Source organism: Rhinolophus sinicus, chromosome 16, assembly GCF_057876585.1.
Source record: "Rhinolophus sinicus isolate RSI-liver-muscle chromosome 16, RSI-T2T, whole genome shotgun sequence".
In the NCBI taxonomy this organism is placed as follows: Eukaryota; Metazoa; Chordata; class Mammalia; order Chiroptera; family Rhinolophidae; genus Rhinolophus; species Rhinolophus sinicus.
In genome coordinates this window covers 53,339,481-53,364,014 of record NC_142516.1, presented here as the reverse complement: position 1 = coordinate 53,364,014, position 24,534 = coordinate 53,339,481, and the positions used below count along the sequence as shown (strand labels likewise).

Genomic DNA, 24,534 nt, shown 5'->3' with positions numbered 1-24,534 from the left:
GAACATAAACAGCCCTTAAAAATAATGATGGGTTTTGATTGGTAGAAAAGCAAAATTTTCATGATATATTAAAAAAATGTTTAAAGGGTAAGGAAATATATGTATATGACCTACCACACACACACAACTTTTAGAGGAATGTATACCAGAATGTAACTACTAGTTATTTCTGGATAGTGATTCCTCCCCCCTTTTTTATGTATCGTATTTCCTTGAAAATAAGACCTAGCTGGACAATAATCTCTAACGCATCTTTTGGAGCAAAAATTAATATAAAACCCAGTCTTATTTTACTATAATATGAGACCGGGTCATATAACATGATATGATATGATATGATATATGATATGATATGAATATAATATAATATAATAATATAATACCGGGTCTTATATTAATTTTTGCTCCAAAAACCGCATAGAGCTGATTGTCCGGTTAGGTCTTATTTTCAGGGAAACACAGTATTAGGCTGGTGCAAAAGTAATTGCAGTTTTTGCAATTTTTAACCTTTTAGACCACAATTACTTTTGCACCAACGTAATGTATTTTACAGTTTTCTATAGTATAGTAGTAAACAGTTTATTTTTTCAAAGCAGCCACCAAAACACAGGGTAGGTCAGGAACAGACTATGTTTTAGTTATAGTAGGATTTACCTCTTTATTTCTCTGTGAAATGTCAATGGCGGAGGAACAGGTTTCTTTCTGGAAACCAGAGGATCTCTTATCTTGTCTAGGTCTCAAGCGAGCAGGGCACAAACTTCAGCATGACTTGTTCTTTGACACTTTGAAGATTCAGTGTGGCTGCTCAGTGAAGGAGGTCTTGGGCAGGGCCGCTCAGCGGCAAATCAATTTTCGAGTTTTTGATGATGGCACAGTAAGTCAAACTTTCAGTTCTGTGTTTTGTTTTGTTTTTACAACTCTATGTATACATTTTTCATGACTTTGCTCATTGAAAGCTTTGCTGTTTATTTTTGAAAAATCAATATTGGAACGTTGGGCACAATCTTTTTTTTTGTAAACAATTTTCATTTCCAGTTTGGAACACTGTGACCCTTTAAAGGAGAAATCATGCTCAGCTTTCCTTAAGACTCTGTGTTTTCATATATGGGACTCTAAGACCTCATGATACTCCTCTCCATAATAGGACTATTCAAGGTAAAGGCTATGATAGGTGATCTAATAAAGTAAGTGAAGGAAGAAAAAGGTGAGCATGTCCAGTACCAATAGGAGTGTCCTGCAGCCACAGTCAGAAGTGGCTTCTAAACCTCTAAACCCTGTGAAATCTGGGACTGGTCTGGTTGCCTTTGCCTAAAGGCCAATTTAGATATAACTGCACCCTGATATTTCAGAATGCCTGGGAGTTTTGTGCAGCACCATCTCCCCTTTGATCTCTCTTGGGGATTCTTCACTCATCTTGGCATTTAGATCTGATGTTTTTTCTCTTTCCTTTTCACTTCTCTAGCTTGGTATTTCTCTGGATGAAACAGTCAATGAAAAAGATTTGGATGACTTGCTGTGGATCTTTGGCTGTGAATCGTCTGCCGTAAGTGAAATAAAAACATGTGCTCTTCAGACAGACGATTTGAGGTGGCGTCATAGGTGGCTTTTGCCTCTTGTGGGCCTGAGTGTGAGGGAGGGGGGCCCACATGTGACATTGGGTGGCCTGCTGTTAAAATTATGCCACTGATTGTCCCTTGCTACTGTGACTGCTGATACTTAGAGGTCACTGCTGTGTAGCCAAGCTAGTTGGAAGGATTGTTAACTGTTTAACTGAAACTGTCCCTAATACAGAGATTCATGACACTGGCATCTGGATATGTTGATTCTGGGAAAATTATGCTATTCATTCATATAACAAATATTTATTGAAGACCTAATATGCGCCAGGTACTATGCTAGGCCCTGAGGACAATGGTGAATTAGACATGATTCCTGTGCTCATGGAGCTTATAGTCTAACAAGGATTCAAACAAGCCCAATATTGCAATCCAGGTGATGTGTGTAGTGGGTGATGTCTGAAGATGCTCTTTGAGCACAGAGGAGGGGCTCCTCACCAAGACTTGGAAGAAATTGTCCTAAGCGGAGATCTGGAAGATGAGTAAGAGTTATCCAGACTAAGATGGCACAATTGAGGAGAAGGAGGATATGGCCAGAGGTGTTCTAGACACTGGGAAAAGCAGCCACAAAAGCTCGGAGGAGAGAGATTACATGAGAATTACAAGCAGTTGAGTGTGACTGAGTTGGTTTCTAAAACAATGAAATGGAATGAGAATGAAAGAGAGGTGTCCAGACCTGCGGCGAGGTGTTAATCACAACACTACATGGCCTGGTGCGCACGAAGCACTCAATAAATGTTTGTCGAATGAATCAATGAAAGGAAGCATTTACTAAAGAAGCTGAAATAGGTTCTAGAGGGTTAAATGGTTCTGTCCCAGTTGTCTGTGTCCTCTTCGAGAGAGGACTTCAGTATCGGGGACAAATGTAAATCATCAAAGAAGTAATACCCTGTTCTCTTTTAAACTTTAATAAACAGGACTGAATGAGCGTCTTCCCTCTAGAGTTCTGTGCTAAATTTAATCATAGGCATTTGTTCTACGCATTTCAGGAATATTTATGGAGCGTCTACTAAAGCCTCTAGATGGCCGAACTACCAGCTTGAGGCAGAATGAGGAGCGAGCCATCTATTTAATTATATATTGTACATGTTAAACCCTTATCAGATATACGATTTGCAAATATTCTTTCCCATTCTATGGTTTGTCTCTTAGCTCTCTTGATAGTTTCTTTTGATGTGCTAAAGTTTTTAATTTTAATGAGTCTGTTTTACCTTTTTTTGTTTTGTTGCTTACGCTTTTGGTGTCATATTTAAGAAACCATTGGCAAATCCAAGGTCATGCATGTTTGCTCTTATGTTTTTTCCTAAGAATTTTATGGTTTTTATAGCTTTTAAATGTAGGTCCTTAATCCATTTCAAGTTAGTTTTTGTATATGGTGTAAGATAAAGATCCAACTTCATTCTTCTGCACGTGTATATCTACTTTTCTCAGCACCATTTGAATGGACTTGGCACTTGTATTTTATGAGAATTGTTCTCAAAGATAAAAGAGCAGTGTCAAGTGAGAACACTTACATGAGTGATACGGTAACATTTTGCTAGCCTTTTAAAATAATTTAGTGGGACTTGCTTTATCATTCAAGGAACATACAGAAGCTATCAACTTTATGTTTTGCAGTCAACATTGTACAATTTTCCTATTTTCTGTGGTTAAGGTCAATAGGACTTAAAAACAGTGCTCTGAAGAGTTGTCACAATTCATGACTCCTGACCCCTGTCACATGACATCATGCCAGATGCTTGGGGGGGGTGAGTGGTGAGTGGTGCCCTGTCAGGATCCACGCTGACCGGAGGCCGTGGGGACCACATGTGGTTCCAGGCACAATTCCTTCTCCTTAGTTTCTGTGGTCTCTCCATGCAGGAGCTGGTTGCTGAAAGCATGGGCGAGGAGCAGAGAGGTATTCTGGGGACTGCCTTCCAGAGAACTAGCCCGTTCCTCACAAATCAAGTCTTCAACAGGTTTGTGTGACTAGTGTGACTTGTGCATTGTGTCATGGCTTGAGAGCACACGGGAGAGTGGCTTCTGACGCCGACCGTGACATGGCTGAGTTATGGTGGCTCCCTACTGAATCATCACTGGAAGGATCCCACTTCTGACGTGGGCAAAGCACATGTTATTTCCTGCTGGCCCTGCTCTCTTGGTCCTGTAAGCCCTAATTCTGCTCATCAGGAAGAGGGGAGTTTGGATGCATAGGTACTAGGCTGAAGAGCACACCCAGCAAGTCAGCATCCTCTTCTTCCCAAATTTCCTCTCATGCCTACAGGCAGCTTCTTATCCTGGGGCATCGTCTGAGGTTTGTGGGGGTTCCATGCCTTTCCCTCTGATGCTTTGTTGGCATGTTGGCCGTGGCTCAATTTGATCTGTATGCTGAAGGTATAGCTCAATGTGTCTTATGTTTCAGGAGGACATGTACGGACTCTTATCTAATTATATTGGCCCAAATCATGTGTTTTGTCTTCACAGCTATCACTCAGAAACAAATATTGTTCGATATATGAAGAAATTAGAAAACAAAGACATTTCCCTTGTTCACAGCATGATTCCACTGGTAATTATTGCTTTTAGTCCCACTTCTAACCCCACCCTGATCCCACCTCCCTGGGTCACATCTAATATGCAAGAAGGATGTCAGGGTGGCCATGCGGGGAGATTGCTGGGCTGATCTTACATATGATAGGAAATCACTAATGTGATACCTTTTGGCTGTATCTTCTTAAAGGGGTCCTGTACCATGAAGCTCAACAGTTCAGCTGAACTCACAGTAAGTAGGTCACTTCTGTTCAGAGGGAACTTGCCTGGCTTGTACGTAAGCGGATCACTAGAGAAAGCTACTGCTAGCCCTGTGATTTGATAACTACTTTCATCATCCTTTATCTTGCTATTCAACAGTCTTGGCAGAAACCCTAATTTTATCACAACCTGATCATTTAAATATATGAGTAAAATTATTTTTAAATATTAAAATAATTAAACATAATATTATTACCGCCTACCTTCCTCACTCTCTTTTTTTAAACCTGCCATGTTAAAAGCTTTTATTTTTGTCAATTTGTAGTTGTTAAACTCAGGTAGAATTAAGAACCTTAAGCCTTCTTTCTAGAAATCCATTCACAGGGCCAGAAGGATAGAGATTTGAGGTTTTAATTTATTTCTTGTGTCAACAGAAGATTTGTGTGACTTGCTGCTATAGTTGGTAAGTATGTCTATTAGGCTAGGATCCATTTTAGCAATGCTATTGTGTTCCTTTATTTCCATAGGATTATTCTGATGTGACAAATCATATCAGGCAAAGGAAATCATTTTATATTGTGATAAGTTTCCCCCCATTTTCTTTTCTGTTGGTGTTTTGTTCGGCCTAATGAAGAGAGAATAATATATGTGCTATATAAGAGTTTGAATAAATTATACTTGAAACAACTCATTGGGTTTCATGGATATAAATCTATTTTGGAGCCTTTTTGTTCCTAAAAAGATAGAAAAAGGTTATATTTTTGTATAAGTTCCCTTTCTGGGACTCTGTGGCCCACTTGTAAAATGAAGACAGTCCTTGTAAGATTGTGATGAGAGTTAAATTAATGAATATAAATTGCTGAGAACAGTTCCTGGCACATAGTAAGCACTCTGTGTTAGCTATTGCTACCATCATCATCATCAAAGTTAGTATTGCTACTGGTATTGCAATATGTATATATGCATGTTTTCTCTCTTCTTGCTTTTCAGCCAATCACATGGAGTGAATTTGCAAACATCCACCCGTTTGTGCCTCTGGACCAAGCTCAAGGGTACCAGCAGCTTTTCCAAGAGCTGGAGAAGGATTTGTGTGAGCTCACGGGCTATGACCGAATCTGTTTACAGCCTAATAGGTAAGGGGATTTCTTCTCCTCTTGCTTCAGTTATCTCTTGTGGTATAATACTCACCTCAAAACTGAGGGGCTTCAAAAAACAATTATTTTGTATTCTGGGAATTGAGTGGACAGTTATACTCCATGGAGTGGATGACTAGAAGGTCCAAAGTGGCCTCATTCATATAACTGGGAAGTTAGTGATGGGCTGTTGGCTGTGAGCGCAGTTGAGGGCGTTGATCTGGGCCTTGGTTCTTCTCCATGTGGACGTTTCCACATGGCTGCTTGAACTTCCTGATGAAATGACGTCTGGGTTCAAGGTGGAGTTTTCCAAGATGGAAGGATGAGGGAACTGCAAACCTAAGGCTCAGCCTCTGAAGTTAAACAGCCTTACTTCCAGAGCATTCTGTCTATTAAAGCAGGTTATGGGGTCAGCCCAGGTTGAATATGGGAGGGGACAATACACAAGTGTGAATGTTGAGAATCATGGTTTATTGTGGACTATCTTTGGAAACTAGTTATAGACCCATCAATGACATAGCATGAGAATTAGAATCAAGCATGCATATTAACTCCTAACAAGTAGCAATGTCTCAATGTAGCAGAGCCAGGAGAACCTGGATCCTGGTTTGTTCTGTGACTAACTTTGAAAGTTCTCTTTTCCTCTTCTGGCCTTGGTCTATCTGTCCGTAAAGGAAAAACTTTGAAAAACAATGATTTTCAAAAGCAGAGGGCTCTAGCCACATCTTCTGGGTAATTATTAAAAATACAAATTCCTGAGCCCTTCTCCACTCCTATTGATCATAATCTTCGGGGTTGAGATTAAGAATATTTTTCAGAAGCAACCAACTAATTATAACACAGCCAATTTGGAATCCGGTGTGTTTGTGATCTTTCTGTCTTCATGGGAATGGATGGATGGATGGATGGATGGATGGATGGATGGATGGATGGATAGATAGATATGTTATCAGTGTGAGTTAAAATCTTAAGATATCTTCAGAAGAGGAGTCAGTATCTGCCGCCAGGATTCTCTACCTCCCACTACTCACAGTGTAATTCTCCACCAGCAGCCTCAGCTTTGGTATCACCTAGGAGCTTGTTAGAAATGCAAAATTTTGATTTCAAGATACAAAAATCAAATGATTTAAAAACAGATATTTATTGTTTCACTTTCTAAATTAGAAAGTAATCAAATCTTAATCAGATATCAAGCCCTACCTCCTATTTGGTAACATTGGCTATGCAGCAAAGCCATGCATCTGTAAAAACGATGTAGCCTATAAAACCACAAACCTTTTAGGAAGAGGACATGTGGCAAATGAAAGGAACTCTTTTAGTAATAAATAGCCTCTCAAACCTTCATTTCATAAATAGGAAGGAACTGACATTCCTGAAAGTCAGGCTTTAGTGTACCTTCATTAAAATGTAATCATTCAGCTTTTTTTTTAAGTGGGAGGAACCTGATTGAATTCTTAACCTGAGGCAATAATATGTTATTGAATGTTGAAAGTGAGGAAACTTCGCCCTCTAGTGGTGGAATATGATCACATCTTTAGTGTCACATTGGAGAGCCATTTTTCAAGACTGTCATTAGCTCTTGCAGTAAACTGAGGTCCCAGCCAGAGTCTCCAGAAGGCTGACCTAAAGTGAAGAATCTTGCCTTCCCATAAAGCAGTGGTTCCCAACCCTCCCAGGAAATTACACTCACATGGTGAGTTTATAAAAATTCTGATGTCCAGATCACAACCCAGATTGAATCATAATCTCTGTGGGGAAAAAAAGAAGTGAGGGAAGGGACCCAGGCATGAGTATTTCTTTAAAGCTCCCCAGGTGATTGCGATCTGCAGACAAGGTTGAGAACTACTATCTCAGAAGTTTCTGTGTTGTTTTCCTCAGGATATCCGATGCTCTTTCTCTGTCCTACTCTCCTCATTTATATGACTGGTTGCGAGATTCAGTAACCCATCTGAGTCTTGCAGGAGGGAAAGAGATCTCTATTGGGATATAGTTCTGGGCAGTGATACCTTCTCCAGCTCCAGAGATTTAATTGAGAAATGGCCGATAAATAGGGATGATAGAGGATTGTATAACCACAAATTAGGGCATGAGACCTTTGGTTCATGGAGCCAAGCCTTCACGTGGACTTTCTATTTTCTGGGGTAGTTAGATCCCAAAAGTGTTTAAAGGACTTACAACAAAAATGTCAAGAAGCTTGCCCCATCTTTCCTATTCATTTGTTCAATTTACAAACCTGGAGAGCATTTCCAGCTCTGTGGAGAACATAGTCAAACAATATTTAATTACCTTTCCATTTCCTACTGTGCCCAGCATGATTGCTTCAGTTTGTTCCCATAACACTGCGACACTCTTGACACTCTTATATTCACAAACACACTCTAGGAATTGCTGGGTTAGAATTATGTATAATGCAATGATTAAGGCAGACAGAAACAGTAATTAACACCTTCCAAGGATATCTGAAATGAAAGACAAACTGAAATTATTATTAGTTCACTTGGCTTACAAGAGTGAGGAAGTTGTTTTATCTTTAAAAACTGCAGGCTGTTATCTTGAATGTTGATAGACCTGGCAGTTGCTTTCCTACAATCTCCTCCCAGGAAGGTTCTTTAACAGAGGTGTGAACAGGGCATAATGAATGGCCCTCAGACTTTGTTGTGCATGAGAATCTCATGGGGGGCTTGTTAAGTTACTAAGCCCCCTCCACCAGGGTTTCTGATTCAGTAGTCTGGCTGAGCCTGACAATTTGCCATTTTTTTTGTTTTTGTTTTTTTCTGATAATTGATTATTTTATTGAAAATTTGGAAAATACAGAAACTCATAAATAAGGAAATAAAGAACATTCATAATTTTTTCTCTTAGAGTTAATTACTACTAATATTTTGATATATTTTTCTTTTTCTATGTACTTTTCTTTCAAATTAAAGTTTATTGGGGTGACAAGTATTAGTAAAGTTACGTAGATTTCAGGTGTACAATTCAGTAATACATCATCTATATCACACTGTGTATTCATCACCCAGAGTCAGTTCTCCTTCCATCACCATATATTTATTCCCTTTTACTTTCATCTACCCCCCCACCCCGTCCCTCTTATCCTCTGGTAACCACTAAACTATTGTCTGTGTCTATGAGGTTTTGTTTCTTCATTTGTTTCTTTTGTTCCTTTGTTGTTTTCAGTTTTATGTACCATATATCAGTGAAATAACATGGTCCTCGAATTTTTTTGTTTGACTTACTTTGCTTAGCATTATAATCTCAAGATCCATCCATGTATTTCATCTTTTCTTATGGCAGAATAGTATTCCATTGTGTATATATACCACAACTTCTTTATTCAATCACCTATGGAAGGACACTTTGGTTGTTTCCATGTATTGACCACCATAAATAAAGCTGTAATGAACATCGGAGCACAAATATCTTTACAGATAAATGTTTTCAGATTTTTTGGGTAGATACCCAAGAGAGGGATTGCTGGGTCATATGATAATTCTATTTTTAATTTTTTGAGGAATCTCCACACTGCCTTCCATTGTGGCTGTCCCAATCTGCATTCCCACCAACAGTGTATGAGGGTTCCTTTTTCTCCACAGCCTCTCCAACACTTGTTATTATTTGTCTTGTTGATGATAGCCATTCTAAATGGTGTAAGGTGATATCTCATTGTGCTATTTATTTGCATTTCTCTGATGATTAGTGATGTTGAGCATTTTTTCATATGTCTATTGGCCATTTGTATGTCCTCTTTGGATAAATGTTTATTCAGGTCCTCTGCCTATTTTTTAATTGGATTGTTTGTTTTCTTGTTGTTGAGATATATGAGTTCTTTATATATTTTGGATATTAGCCCCTTATTGGAGGCATTGTCTGCAAAAATAAAAGGCATCCAAATAGGGAATGAAGAAGTTAAATTGTCACTTTTTGCAGATGACATTATGCTATATATATACATAGAAAACCCTAAAGACTCCAGCAAAAAGCTATTAGAAACAATAAACGAATACAGTAAAGTTGCCAGCTACAAAATCAACATACAAAAATCCATTGCATTCCTATCTGCTAACAATGAAACCTCAGAAAAAGAAATAAAAAACCAATTCCTTTTGCAATTGCAGCAAAAAGAATAAAATACCTAGGAATAAACTTAACCAAGGATGTGAAAGACCTATACACTGAAAACTGTAAGACATTTAAAAAAAAAAAAAAATTTTTTTAATTGGGGAATATTGGAAGATATCCTTGGAAGGTGTTAATTACTGTTTCTCCAGGGCCTATCAGCTCCAAGTCATCGTCCTTCAGTCTACTTGTGGAGGGCACAGCTCACTGGCTCATATGGAAATCGAACCAGCAACCCTGTTGTTCAGAGCTTGTGCTCTAACCATCTGGCTGCCCAAGACATTTTAGAAAGAAATTGAAGAAGACACAAAAACATGGAAAAACATTCCGTGTTCATGGATTGGAAGAATCAACATAGTTAAAATGGCCATATTACCCAAAGCAATATACAGATTTAATTCAATCCCCATCAAAATCCCAACGGCATTTTTTAAAGAAATAGAACAAAAAGTCATCAGATTTGTATGGAACCACAAAAGACCCCCCAATAGCCAAAGCAATCCTAAGAAAAAAGAACAATGCTGGTGTCATACTCCCTGACCCCAGCTTGTGCTAGAGAGTAACAATAATCAAAACAGCATGGTATTGGCAGAAAAACAGACACACAGACGAATGGAATAGAATCGAGAACCCTGAAATAAACCCACATAAATATGGACATAATTTTTGAGAAAGAAGCCAAAAACATACAATGGAGAAAAGACAGCCTCTTCAATAAATGGTGCTGGGAGAATTGGAAAGCTACGTTCAAAAGAATGAAAATAGACTGCTATCTGTCACCATGTACCAAAATTAACTCAAAATGGATCAAAGACTTAAGCACAAGACCTGACACAATAAACTGCATAGAAGAAAACCATAGGTACTAAACTTATGGACCTTGGGTTCAAAAAGGATTTTATTAATTTGACTTAAAAGGCAAGAGAAGTAAAAGCTAAAATAAATGAATGGGACTATATCAAACTAAAAATCTTCTGCACAGCAAAAGAAACCATCGACAAAATACAGAGACCACAAACTGAATGGTAGTAGATTTTTAACGTGCCTTTCTAACAAATTCACAGGTTACACGGATGTGCTGGTTTGGCCAGCATACTGTGAAAACCGCTGGGGTTGCAGTTCTCAATCCAGGCTTCATGGTAAAATTGCCTGGGGAGCTTGAAGAATACTGATGCCTGCCCCACTCCACAAACTAGTTACATCGGAATCTTCTGGGGATGGAGGTATCACAGCTCCCCAGGTGATTCTCATGAAGACTAACATCCTTCAGTAGAGTGAACTTTGAAAATGGCCTTTGAAGCCACAACCAGTCATATGCATAGTTTACAGCAGAGTCAAACACCTGATAATTGCCACCTCTGTCTCCTCTTTTCCTGAGCTCATGGTTGATGTCATTGATCATCTCTGAAAAGCTTTCCTACTGAGCCTCCTGCAGCTTCTGAATTCTCCCCTGTGGCTTCTGAATTCTCCCCTACAGAGAACTCTGCGAGGTGAGGCCAGATATCAGAGTCCCTTGATTAAGGACCAATTTCCTAAAGAAACACCCAGAATGCCAAGAAGAAGAGAAAAAAGGGTGAAAGATGAAGAGCCATTTGGAGGAACATATAAAGCAAGGGACAGAAGAGCCTCTCCTCCTGCAATTTCCCTAACTCTTGAAAGTATAATTTGATGTTTGCGCTTTGTAGGGCTCTAGCGCAGTGATTTTCACACTAGGATGCATCCCGCAGGGTTTCTGATTTAGCATGCTGGGGAGAGCCGAGAATGTGCATTTCTAACGACTTCCCAGGTGATGCTGACGCTGTTATTTGGGGATCTGAGTTTGAGAATCACATCTTGAAGGTAGTCTTCAGGTATCAAAGGTTCTTAGAGCAGCTGGATTTATCCAGATGTTTCTTGACCAGAATTCAAAAGTTGTAAGTGTAGAATTTAGCTTATGTCAAATTAGATACAGATTGATAAGAACATTCAGAATGACATGTGGAGGGGTTTTCATTTTAAGCTCATAGAAGTAGAGACCCAGGTAGTGTTTGGTGTACTTAAGGTATGCAAAAGTCGGATTAAAATCCTGTTGCTTCCAGGGTATATGTACTGGTAAATTGTCAGTCAGTCTGTTTATCTGGCCTGTAGGGTAGGAATTGGGCACCAATCTTTACCATATTTTCTTGGGAATAGTCTTATGGGGTTGCCAGGAACAGAGTGGTTCATTGCAACACAGTGGCTGTTATGATCATTTTACTCCCATCAGTTTTACCATAATGTCAGTTTTTTAGCTAATGTTTCATTGGGATCACTTCTGTTCCTGACCATTTGATGGTGGTATTTTTAAAGTAAAGAAGGGTTTAGAGGAGGGGAGTTTGGCGTCAAAATGTCCAACATCAAAGCATTATTTATTATAAGAAATTTAAGTGTTTCTTTCGGAGAGTAAGACTGGGAAGAATGGGAGAGGGTGCTCTTTTTCTTTTTTTTTTGCCTTAAGCTTCATACCCTTTTGCACTGGTGCAAAGTTTTAAATCACATCAATGTGTTGCTTTCATGATAAAAATTTTAAATTCACTTGTGAATTAGGTGGCATATCCCCATGTGACAGATGAGGCAGCTAAGATCCAGAGGAGTGATGTGCTCAGGGCCAGACTGCTTAGAAAGGGACAGTAAAAAACACAGACAGCGCAAAACATGGCTCTGTGACGATCAGCAGTGACTGTGCTTAGAAATATAACGGAACGGTTACATTAGGATGGTGGAGATTTGCTGGGTTTTAGACAGACGGATTCCTCCCACTCTCTTCTTCAAAATGTAGCCATTCCAGTTACTTTGCCTTTACATATCAATTTTAGAATAACCTTGTTTATATCTACAAAAACCTTGGTATTATTATATAATGGTGTATATTTTAGCTTCTAAATATTACAACTTGTGTAATGGGCTAGATGTGTTAGGCATTATAAGTATTATAGATGGTTGAACAAAATTTATTTCATATTTAAAATTAGAATTCATCACATGAAAACTTTTTCATGAAAAATGTCTTTTTAAATGTAATAAAATATACACATTTTTTAAACAGCATACTTTAAGAAACTTCTTAAGAAGTTCAAACATTATCAGAAAAAAAAGTCTCACTCAGTTGTAAACGGCTTAAAAGAAAACTCTAAAATCGCACCCTAAATATGACCACCAGTGTGTACACTATAATGGTGTGTTAAAAACTATTAAATGATTTTCAGAAGAATAGCTAGAGAAAATTAAAACAAGAATAGATTTGATAAACCTAGATAGTTGATAATTTTAAAAAAATGTATAAATCTTAAATTACTGGCACCAAAATTTTAAAACGTTACAATCCATAACGTGATCATTTTCTCTATGGCACATTTTCACACCTTTTTACTTGTATAAATACAACATCCTACTTGAGAACACAAATACTGTCTTCTCGGTACAATTAAAATAAAATTCTGCAGTTGTTTTTGGTGACTGCTGGGATTCACGTTGAGTCATGAATTGTAGCACATTCTGCAGTCTTGCAAAATGGGTTCTGTTACTTTTTCATAACTATGAAAACCATGGAGAAATCTTTCTTCTAAGAACAGCTGCTATAATAATCTACCTTCAGATATTCCAATGCAGCCAATTTCTGAGAAATTTCTTATGGTGTCTATATATAGTCAGACACCACATTCTTTAGTCAGAACAAAGAGGTTATTTCGTGACAGATCAAGGATGACTTCTACAGTGTGTACATCAGTGACAAATGTACACAGTAACTGACCAAAATGCCTTCTTTACAGGATGCAACTCATTTGTAACCTTAATCCATGTGAGGTTTTATGCTTAAGAAATGCTGTGCTTTCCACCTGTGACCACTGGCCGTGCATATTCTGCAAAACCATCTATCAGAGCAGACCACGTTCCTTCTTCATCGAACATAGACATATCATCTGCAATCTTATTTCTAAGATCTAGCAAAAGTTTCCAAGTGGCCCTTATGATTGATCTTGTGGGAGAGTCCAATAAAAATGTGTTCCAAAGATCTAAAAATTGAACCATTCCAAGATAGGATGACATTGCAGAATTTATAAATCTCAACCTTTTTTTGCGCAGGGTTCTTAGCAAAGGTAAAGGTAAAATGATAAAAATCTTTGAAGTTTATTGTGTCCTTAAACTCTTGTTCTAATCTTGGCAAAAGAGCTGAACTATGACGCCAGCCGTGTCATAGGCTCTTCCAATTCCAACACACCACCCTTTTTATTGTTTTCTAAATTCACATTGAGAAGCTGCCCTGATTTTTCACTTATGATACACTGTTACTAATAGGGCCTAGCTTTAAATCATCACAAAACAGTTGAATTCCATCAATTCTAATTTATTTTCACCTGGGGGGTGGGGGGTGTTATTGTGCTTGTTATACAGTCTTCTAGTTTCTTCTCGTCTACTGTGTATCTTGTGGATTCTTTGTAGAGTGAGTCTGGGTTTTGGAAGCTGTTTTCTGTTAGTTTTCACTAATTCTCCGTTAAATAGTATCACATGTAGTAGTTCTTTCACCAGCCTGAATACATGCCATGACTGGAGGGCCTTGTTTTTCTAAAACTTTAAGCTTATGCTCACTTGGCACTTCTGTGGGTCTGTGGCTCCTCAGCTGCTGGAGTCCTTGCTGTGGCTGGTCTGCAGGTCCAGGCCACTAACTGTTTCATTTTAAATTGATGTCAGAAATCCACTGTCCTAGCTGCCCCTCCACATGCAGTAGTTTTCTAGTGGTCTCTTAATTTGGGTTATGCAGATAAGCAGTTGTTTTTCTTAATACTTTTCCACCAACAGGTGGCACTAATAATTCCCCTTACTTTAATAGTACCCCAGCAGAAAACCTTGCATGGCATTTAGAACGTATCTTTTGTACTGTTTAGTAGAAACAGCTGATTTTAAGAGGGTCTTAGGCAAAATACCTCCAGCATTTCTGATCAAGTCTTTAGCATATTGCCTTTCTCTTGGATTACCAGCTCATAAATCTAGTCTCTTCTTTATTTCTAGTCTAAACATCTTGACTGGTCTTCCAACAAAACAAGATGAACAGAAAACATGAAAATTCAAAATCCCTTTGTTGAGGCCCCTTTCCAAGGGGGAAAAGTCAACATAAATGTTGATTGCCTGGGCTGGAGACGAAAACTCAGTTTTGAACAAATGTACTAAACAGTTATTGCAGAGCTACTCCATGCCGAGTACTGTTCTATCTATTCCCTGTGAGGCAATGTGCAGAGCTCTGAGACCTAGATCCTATCCTCAAAGCATATACTTTCACTCTGAGGTAAGACAGGCATACAAAGTAAATGTGACATCTGTAATAATTTCCAATGTACAGTAAATGTACAGGATAATGTTATCAGAAGAGCGAGTCAAATACTATGAAAGTTTGAAGGAGGTAAAGAATCAATCAATCAATCAATCAATATTTATTGAACATCCCCTATGTCCGTGTTCTTGGCACAGAGACTACAATGTTAGTCAAGACACGGAAGATTTCTGCCCTCAGGGAAGGCCTCTCCGAGGAAGTGACATTTCTGCTGAGGCCTAAATATTGATAAGAAGCCAGATATTTGAAGATCACGAGGAGGAGCTTTGCGTGCAGAAGGACCATCTAGTGCAAAAGGCCCAAGGCAGGAGTTGACTTGATATGTTTCAGGGAAGGAAGAAGGCCTGGGTGGCAGGAGGACAGTGAGCAAGGAGAGGAATGGCAGAAGGTGGGTGCAGAGGTAGGCAGCAGCCACAGCTCATGTGGGGATTTGTTGACCAGGGTAAGGAGCTGGATTCATGACTTTCGGGAAGGCTTTATGGAAGAGGTGGAACTTGAGTAGGGGCTAGTTGCAGAACGAGTGGAATTTGGCTGGTGGGAGGGGAAAGAGAGGGTCATGGACGTGCTCATTCAGATACTGTGGTCACCCATCCGTGGTGCCTGAGTAGCAGAACAGTCAGGGTTGCTGCATCGCCGATGATGAAGATGATTGATGATGATGATGGTGACCGTGACAATGAAAGGAGTGGTGATAGTCGCCAGGATACATTGAGTGTTTACCTTGTGCCAGGCGCTGTGATAAGTACTTCACCATGGATCATCTCATTAGTCATCACACCCGCCCTGCGAGATTGGTGCAGTTATCCCCATTTTAGAGACAGGAACACAGAGGCACAGAAAGCCTAAGCAACTAGTGGTGTTAGTGGTTTGCTGAAGTGTGGCATACTCATTTTTCTGTTCTCAAAAGAAAAAAAACACCAAATGAGCTAGAACTTGCTTGTCAGAAGCCAGCAAAACAGAACACCAGTGTTTACCTCCCTCTGAAGAGTGCAGAGAGGCAAAGCTCACTCGGTGTGGGTGACAAGCAACTGGGTGCCCCAGGTCTTCTGGGGTCAGGCCTTCTTTTGTTGCATCATTCAGGCGAGGGTTCTTTGAAGGGAAACCCTTGTTTGCTCCCACAACTCTCTTTGCATCACATGCTCAGAGGACCTGCACTGCTCACAAGGCAAGCATGAGGCTCCTTGAGACTGACCGACTTCTACCGAAGTCTGTCTGTCACTGTTGGTTGTTTGGGCATGTGATACTCTGCCCTCAGTTTCGTCATGTGTAAAATGGGGGCGATGGTACGTACCTCATGGGGTCTTGGAAGGATTAAATAAGATGACGTAAAGTGCTTGGTGGCAACAGCAATAGTGCCGTTTCCCTGTGCTATCTGCTCGCGGAGTGCCTGGTAAATAAGTTCTTAAGTAGTGGAGCAATTTATGTTTACTGTTACTATTATTATGACTTAGCACATCTAGTCCTTTCTATTGCTTTGTGGTGCCCACGCTGTGGAAATCACCGCTTTCCTTCCCTTTCTCCAGCCATGCTCAAAGCCCTTCATCTCCAGATATTTCCCTGTTCTCTCTCTTCTCCTCATGCTGAGCCCTAAATGATCAATTTTGCCAACTACCGACACCAAACCATCATGCCCCTACACTAATTTGCAAATATTTCAAATCCAACTGGTTCTATGGCAATTCTCTCAAAAAAGAAAAGTTTTCCTGTGCTCAAACTTTTAGCTGTTAGGTAAGAAATGAAAGAAAGTTTATCTAATTTATTCTTACACCATGTGCATTTAGAGTGTGATCTCGAATATGACCAGGTGACTGGGGGGATGAATGCCAAAACCACTGGGTCTTCCAGAGTCAAATGATGGTGTAATTTTGCAAAATGGAGGAAATACGTATTTTTGAATGGGATTTAAAAACCTATTACTCACTTCCCTTTCCTTCCTGCAGAGAGTACTGAGAACATTAAGGAACAGTTTATGATTGACTCAGCATTGCTCACTGGAATGTTAGTCATTAAGGGTGCTCTAAAAGTGGTGCCTTTGTGGACTGTTTTGATGGCTATGGCCAGCCACTAGCAGCCATGTGCAAGTGAGATCTGGGAAAGCAGACCCGAGACTGACGGGAATGGTGCCACATTCAAAGTGCACAGTTCCTTTGGGACAATCTGATCATTGACTAAGTATTTGGTGACATTAAGAAATCATTGTTCATGGTTTTAGGTGTGATAATTGTAGTTATATTTTAAAAAATAATTCTTATCTTTGAAACATATATATTGAAGTTTGAATAGATGAAATGATAACGATGCTTGAGTTTTGCTTCAAAACAATCTATTAATAGTTCAGAATGAGGAGGGTTAGTGAGGGATATAGTAGACTGACCATAATCCAGTAATTGTCAAAGCTGGGGGACAGGTACATGTGGTTCCTTATATTCCTCTCTATTTTTGTTTGAAATTTTCCACAATAAAAAAGATGTTTTTGGTTCACGGTCCTGAGTGAGGATCGAGAGGCCCATCTCTGAGTAGGAGTTTTAGTGCACAAACTGGGTGTTCAAGTCGTTTAGGTCACGCAGAAATCCTAGGTGGGCATTCCATGGTGTCGGGAGTGACTGTGTCACATGTTGGCAAACACGCAGCCCATGCCTGATGAATATTGAATGAGTAAATGAACACGAAAAGGTCCAAATTCCTGATCCTGCTCTTCTTGTCTTTTCAGTGGAGCCCAGGGGGAATATGCTGGGCTGGCCACTATCCGAGCTTACTTAGAAGGGAAAGGAGAGACACACAGAACGGTGAGTATGGACAGGTGGTGCCTGCTCACCACCTGGTGGCAGCAGGTCCAGCTCCCAGGGTCACTTTTGTTCTGTGGGACACTTCCTCCAAGCCTTCTTGGAAGTAGCTGAAGGAACATATAACCAAGAAACAAATTTCCGTGAACTGGCCATTGCGATCCTTGCCTCTAAGACACTATTGGACCATTTGTAGGGAAAACATTCAGAGATAAAAGGCTTTCGGTCAAACCCACTCTGTAAAAACCAGCCAGTTGGCTGTGGAACTGCTCACCCAGGGGAGCAGAGGGAGGAAGGGGCAGGCACGTAGCCAAGCCTCCTCCCTTTGGCTCAGCCCTGGCCCTAAGCCTGGACAGCGGGCAGAGACTGAGCTTTAATTCTTCTGTAACTCCTACTGTGCCTGAGCACAGTTCTGCTTATATGTATACTCCAAAAATATTTGTTGAATCAACAAATGCCCTAGTAAATGACTGTCAGCACTAAGCAACAAAAGTAGACGTGGCGCAGAGGTCATGGTTCTGCTTCATTGTTTGCTTTGGGTATGAGAGTCTGGCCTTGGATCCAAACTGCTCTGGGAGCCTGGGGGGACCAGCAGGTGCTAACGGGCTCTATGGGACCCCACTGGGGATTCCCAGAGGCAGTGCCTTTAGCATTTGATCTGACACAGGCTTCAAATTGTGGCTGAAGCTCGTCTGTGTTCTTGGGGCCCTCATATTGTTGAGGACCAACACTAAGCTAGAACTTCCGCTGAGCTTGGAGGTGGGGTTCTTAGAGGGAGCCGCGGGCAGAGTCAGGAGCAGGACACAAGCAGCTGCCCATCCCAGGAGAGTTAGAGAAAAGGGTGCTGGGGGGTCTGGCTGCCCGAGTAAGTAGGGTGTGGTAAGTGGCGGCCCGATCTTAGTCCATTCTTGGTTTTATTAAAATTGGGATTGTTTGCTGGAATTTACAATGAGAGAATCTAAAAATTATTTCACTTTCCTTTCAAAAAGAAAGGGGAGGGGTGGGGGGGGAGAACATTTTCTCTCACGTTCCCTCCCTTATTAATCCTAACTCCACAGGTGTGTTTTCCCAGGCTTTTGTCCTGGTTGGGGAAGAGAATTGATTTTCAAAGAACTTTGAAACACAGGACGTTCACTACTTGAAAAAATTATTGGACACTGGCCACATACAAGGCACTGTCTGTGCCAGTGCAGAGAGACAGCCCCTGACATTCTGACTTGGTTATCTTTCACTTCCATTTATTTGTGGATTTGAATTCTTTAGCTTTCTAAGAAAGGGTTAGTTTAGAACTATGTAATTGTCTTTTGGACCACAGAGTCTCAGCACTGTCAGTGATTCAGATAGGAAATGGTGACGCCCCAGATGTCCAGTGAAAGGTTAACAGATGACTGATGTTAAAAGCTCCCTCCTGTTTTTCCTCCTTGGCCTCCATGTGCTGAGGTCGTCCCTGGAGCTCCTTATCATCACGCTCTCTAACCACAAGGTGTCTGGGGACCTTGGGAAGGGGTCCTTTCATCCTGTGTGGCCATTTCCACGTTGCTCCCCTCCCCATCTCACTCCCCACCTGCTTTATGGAGAGGCCCCGAGATCCACATTATAGAGCCCGTGGAAGGCCGGTGAGGAGCTAATAACAAAGGGCCAGCCAAAATGCAGGTTCCGTCCACTCTGCGATGCTTCCCACCCTCTTTGTTTCCCAGTCCTCCGGTCTGACACCCAGAAGTATCTGTGAATGTTGAGCAGGTGGGAACCAAACCAGAAAGATGGAGGAGAAAAGAGGCGAGACCTTTTGATTGGGCCTGAGCAGCGTTCCTCTGTGACTCACAGATTCTTTCCAGCTCCTTTTCCTTCTTTGTGTTTTCCAGTCCTGCCTTCTCTCTCCATCCTCCTGTGTGGGACATTTCTTCTGGCACCATTGTCCACACTATTGTCACTGAAGTGTTGTGAGAGGCTATTCTATTCTGAAGAACAGAGAGAAAGAGGAGCTGGACACTGCATTGTAGGGAGGGGAGAGGGTGGAAGAGGCAGGGAAGGCCCCCCAGTCACTGAGCTGGTAGGAATACAGAAATTGTAAGTTTGGAAACGTTAGTATCGTTTCTAGATTAAAGATTTTAATTAAAGCTGACTTTTTTAATTAGAGAAGAAACTGACTTATTCAAATAATCAGGGAGGATTTTTCCGTATCAGAAAAGTCTGAGATGGCTGCTCTTGCACAATAGACCCTAATGGAATCCAGTAAAATGCATCCTTTTTTGAAAACAAGTGTGGGGAAATCATGTGCTTCAGAACCACCTGGGTTCCTGATGGTTGTTTTGTTTCAAGTTGTTTTTGGAAGTTATTTTTACTTTGCTGTTACGTTTAATTTCAGGGGCTCCTAAAATGCAACAGCCAAATTATTGATTTACTGGTTTAATTTGGGAGAGTACAAATTTATTTAACAAATTCTTATGTAGCAATTACCATGTGCCAGGCACGGTCCTAAACACTTTATAATAACTCAGTTTGCTAGTCAAATATTAACTCAGGTTTGCTGCCAGCGACTGAGTTTCCTATACAAAGGGAAAATACTGACCAAAAAACACCTCCAAAAAACCTGTATTTTTTCTCCCCAACTGTCCGAGGCAAAATAATGGCCTTTGGTTGTTTGCTTTTTACCAGCAGTAAGAAATCAATTTCTCTTGCAAAGGATTCCTCCTGAATCCTTTGAGGATGAGCAGAGTTAGGTCTATGCCAGGCACACTGGGGAGTTAGAAAAACATAGCATCCCTAAATGGGCAATATGCAGCAAAGTAGGTTCATTTTGGATAAACTAAAGCATCAAATCTGGGTCCTGTTTCCATATCCCTCACAATACCACAAATCTAAAGCATGGAAAAAGTAAAATTAAAAAAAAATAAAGTTTCTTAAATCTATGTAAAAACCAGAAATGTCTAACAGCAACATATAAACGAATCATTGACAAAACCACGGACTTTTCTTTCCACTATTTCTTATATCAGGATGTGTATTAGTTTCCAGTGGCTGCTGTAACTGATTACTACAAACTCAGTGGCTTAAAATAATACGTTTATTTTCTTGCTGTTAATGGAGGCCAGAAGTCTCCATTGGTTTCACTTGGCTAAAGTCAAGCTGTTAGCAGGGTTGGTTCCTTCTGAAGGCTCTACTGGAAATGGAAACTCCTCTTTTGGACTTCGTTTTTGCCTTTTTTTTTGCCTTTCTTTCCCAATTTCTGGAGGCCTCCTACATTACTTGGCTTATGGTCTCTTCCTGCCATCACTCCAACCTCTTGTTCAGTCATCCATCTACTTCTGTAGTCAGATCTCCCTGTGCCTCCCTCTGATAAGAACACTTGTGAATATATTTAGGGTCCAACCTATAATCCAGATTTCAAGATCTCATCTCAAGATCCTTAGCTTAATCACACCAGCAGAGTCCCTTTTCCACAAGGTAACATTCATAGGTTGTGGGGATTCAGATGTGGACATCTGCAGGGGCCCATTAGTCAGTGCATCACAGGATGTTTGACATTTTTAGCTTGAGTCTTTTTGTTTCAGCAGAACTTCCCTGGTTTGAATTCGTAACTCAGGCCTTTAACAAATATTTTATATTCATTTTTTAACATTCGCCTTTCCCTTCTGTCGCATCCAGCACAAGAGTTGTGGGAAGTGAGAGCGGCACAAGGTTAAAAAAGACAGTAGACGAAAGTAGTGTGCAAGCCTGGCCTAGGGACTGCAGCCTTAAAGACGGAGCCCCAAATCGGGCCAACGCATGGCTTTTATTAGTTAGGTGTGGAAGTAAAAGAAATAAAGCTTGTCAATCTCAAGATCTGTGAATCCCATACATTACAGTAGGAAACTGATTTAAGCCAATCACCCTTGCCTGCAGGCAGCTGAACCATAAGTCTCAGGATAAGTACTTCCTCAAGGGACAAAACTATGCGTGTGAATAGATGGAGAGCACATCATTGAGTCTCTTCCCCTGCAGGTTGTAGGAAGGAATGCAGCCCCAGAGGCAGAGGCTCTCCTTAGCCAGGGGTAGGTGGGGTGCTGAGCCCACCTCTATCGACCTGCAAGTTTCCCAGATGGTCCCCACATGGCTGTGTCTGGCTTGGGTTGCCCCCTCCCCCCGTGGGGAGTTGTATCCATCTTTGACTAGCCAGCCATCTTTCTGGGGCCAAACAGGGAGACATGAGGTGCAAGCACAAAGGTGAAGCAAAGTCCCTGAAAGGATCCATCTCACAGACTCTCCTTTCTTTAGGGGCAGGTACAAGGAGACAGATGGGTAGGCTGCTGCGTGGCGATACCCTTCCTTGATCAATGTTCTACCTAAAAGGGATCCTTTTATCCAAAAATCTTTCAGTAGAATAAAAGTACCTTGTGATAAAGGACAAATGACTCTAGCTTTGGTCCTGATAAAAAAAAAAAAAAAAAATTCAATACAAATTGGAGGCATTTAAACAAGAAAAAGGATTTGAGAACAACACAGCATAACCACTGTGAGAACAAAAGCCATTCAAAAGAGGCACACACTTTCTGTCGGTAGAAGAGTGGCAGTAATTTCATGTGTGCCTCTAGTTTACAGTCATGTGTTTTTACTAAGTAGTCGACTTTTCTGTTTTTGAGGAAACAGCTGTAAGCTAAGTTTTCCCTTTGTAAGACCATTTTATAATGCTCATTCATTTGTCTTCAAGGGGTTGCAATATTGGTTCTGGGATTTGAAAAATAAAACCAAACAAGAGGGTGATCATGTTTCTCCTTTTTGTTTTCTGTTAAGGAAACTTTGTGATGTACTTTCCTGTAGTGGGGCATTATCAGATCTACCAGGGCATGTACGTTCATTTGTGTTCACATGATTTTTGGGGAGGAAATTAAAATGATTTAAATCTGGGGATTCTGACAATGCACCCAACCATCCACTTTCCGTAAGAATTCAATACATCTTTAAGCTCTAGCTCTTGAGACACTTTCTCTTGATCTCTTCAACTTGAAGCAACCTGCCTTTATTCCAAGTTCCTACAGCACCTGTGGCTCTAGCCATTCATTTTTACGTATGCCAGTGTTGTCGTGAACAAACGAGTCCTGCGAGCACAGGGCAGGGGTTGACCGGTTTTTATGCTTAGTTGTGGTTGTCATGGGAACTAAGGATTCGCTGCACAGAATAAACATCCAATAAATGATGACATAATTGGTGTATTGCCACTGGGAGGCCTTGGAATTATGTTTACCATTATCATCTCTCCTGGATCTCAACAGAGCCAAGCAAAGCACTGGCGCTGTGTTTTGGGCATTTGAGTCCTAGAGTTGAACTTCCAATCTCATGTTTGTGTAAGATGCTTTCTGCATATTATAATTGAGACAAAGTTAGAATAAGCCCAGGGCTATTTTTGGTGTGTTGGGATAAGGGAGGAGAGTACTAATATTCTGAAAGTCTTTAAGGAACAATATTTGGGGATTCAAATGGAAACTCCTCTTTTGGACTTTGTTTTTGCCGTACGGTAATAATGAAAGTATAGCAGATTTGAAGGCAGTAGTAGTGGTCACTTTCAATGAAGGATGTGGTGCCTAGTTTAATATTGGCTCCAAGAATGTTGTAGGTCGTTTCTGTTGTTATGAATAACCTGGTGATTATTGTTTCTCCTTTTCTTCTTTCCTTTCATTCCATTCCTAAGGTTTGCCTCATTCCAAAATCAGCTCATGGAACTAATCCCGCAAGTGCCCACATGGCAGGCATGACGATTCAGCCTGTGGAGGTGGATAAATATGGAAATATTGACACAGTTCACCTCAAGGCCATGGTACCCGTCTTACACTTAACAGATGGGCGAGGTCTGGGTTGGGAAGAGGTGGTGGGGATCAGGGACTGGATGATTTAGATCAACATTATGTTCTTTTGCGTTCTAATTAAAAGACTGCAATTCCTCCTCTGAATCGGTCTGGGGAAAATGGCATAAAATCAGAAAACCTAACCATTTCTATAAGAACAATGAAGAGCAACAGTCACAGTTTTGGTCCAGAATAAAGCTGACCATAGTCTACTTCACCATTTCCTTCACCAACATGGAGAAGGCTCTTTAAATTGAAATCCCATCCTCTAATTCATGCATGTGTAAGAAACTGAATGAATTATTCATAGTGGTAGTGAGGGTACTCCTTGCAGGACCTGTCTATTCCTTCTGCTCAACCTACCCCTCCTTTCCCCATTAATAATCAAACTGGCAGTCACAGTTTTTCTCAATCTTTGTGTTGGGAATTAAAACATAAATGTAGATTTTGCAAATGTCTGTGGCCATCCCAGCCGTTACCTGCTGAATTTCTGTCAGCATTTCACCCCCTTTCCTGAAACACCAACCCCCACTCCCAACCTCACAACCTCCAGGAAGAGGTTGCCTAGCAACCGTATCTGCTTTCCACTGGTGGACTGGAGGCTGCATCTTAAGAGGGAAGGAAATCAGTTGAATAGCAATGTGATTTTTGTCAGTGTTATTAGGCTTGGAGTCTGAGAACTTCAAGTAACTGCTTTCAAAGGGAAACTGACAATATACAACACCGCTCCTCTCTCCCACCCACCCCCACTCTTCCATCACCCCGCAAAGTTTGTAACGACAAATATTTTGGGTCAGTAGTTGTAATTATTAAGTCTCTCTCATATAGGGTATGACCCTGAAATATTTTTATTTTTTAAATGTCCACACAAGTCTGTTTAGACTTGCTGGCCAAAAAACCAGAAATGTGCCTTTTATATATGCTTGTCTTCTGTCAGAAGGAAAAATGAGGGAGATTTTTAAAAATCGGAGCAGGAACACTCCTTGTGGG

The 24,534-nt window shown here is 40.6% G+C and overlaps 1 protein-coding gene and 1 pseudogene across 1 annotated transcript in view; one reads left to right on the top strand and one right to left on the bottom strand.

Moving 5' to 3' along the window:
* GLDC (glycine decarboxylase) overlaps positions 1-24,534 on the top strand; it is a 74,140-nt gene that overhangs the window by 31,509 nt on the left and 18,097 nt on the right. The window contains exons 10-17 of the mRNA XM_019727139.3: positions 735-874; positions 1,463-1,543; positions 3,477-3,574; positions 4,080-4,164; positions 4,336-4,377; positions 5,337-5,479; positions 17,653-17,728; positions 23,391-23,516. Coding sequence (XP_019582698.3) covers positions 735-874; positions 1,463-1,543; positions 3,477-3,574; positions 4,080-4,164; positions 4,336-4,377; positions 5,337-5,479; positions 17,653-17,728; positions 23,391-23,516 — 791 coding nt within the window. The remainder of the gene's footprint in view (positions 1-734; positions 875-1,462; positions 1,544-3,476; positions 3,575-4,079; positions 4,165-4,335; positions 4,378-5,336; positions 5,480-17,652; positions 17,729-23,390; positions 23,517-24,534) is intronic.
* On the bottom strand, positions 12,821-14,159 carry LOC109445131 (DCN1-like protein 2; annotated as a pseudogene).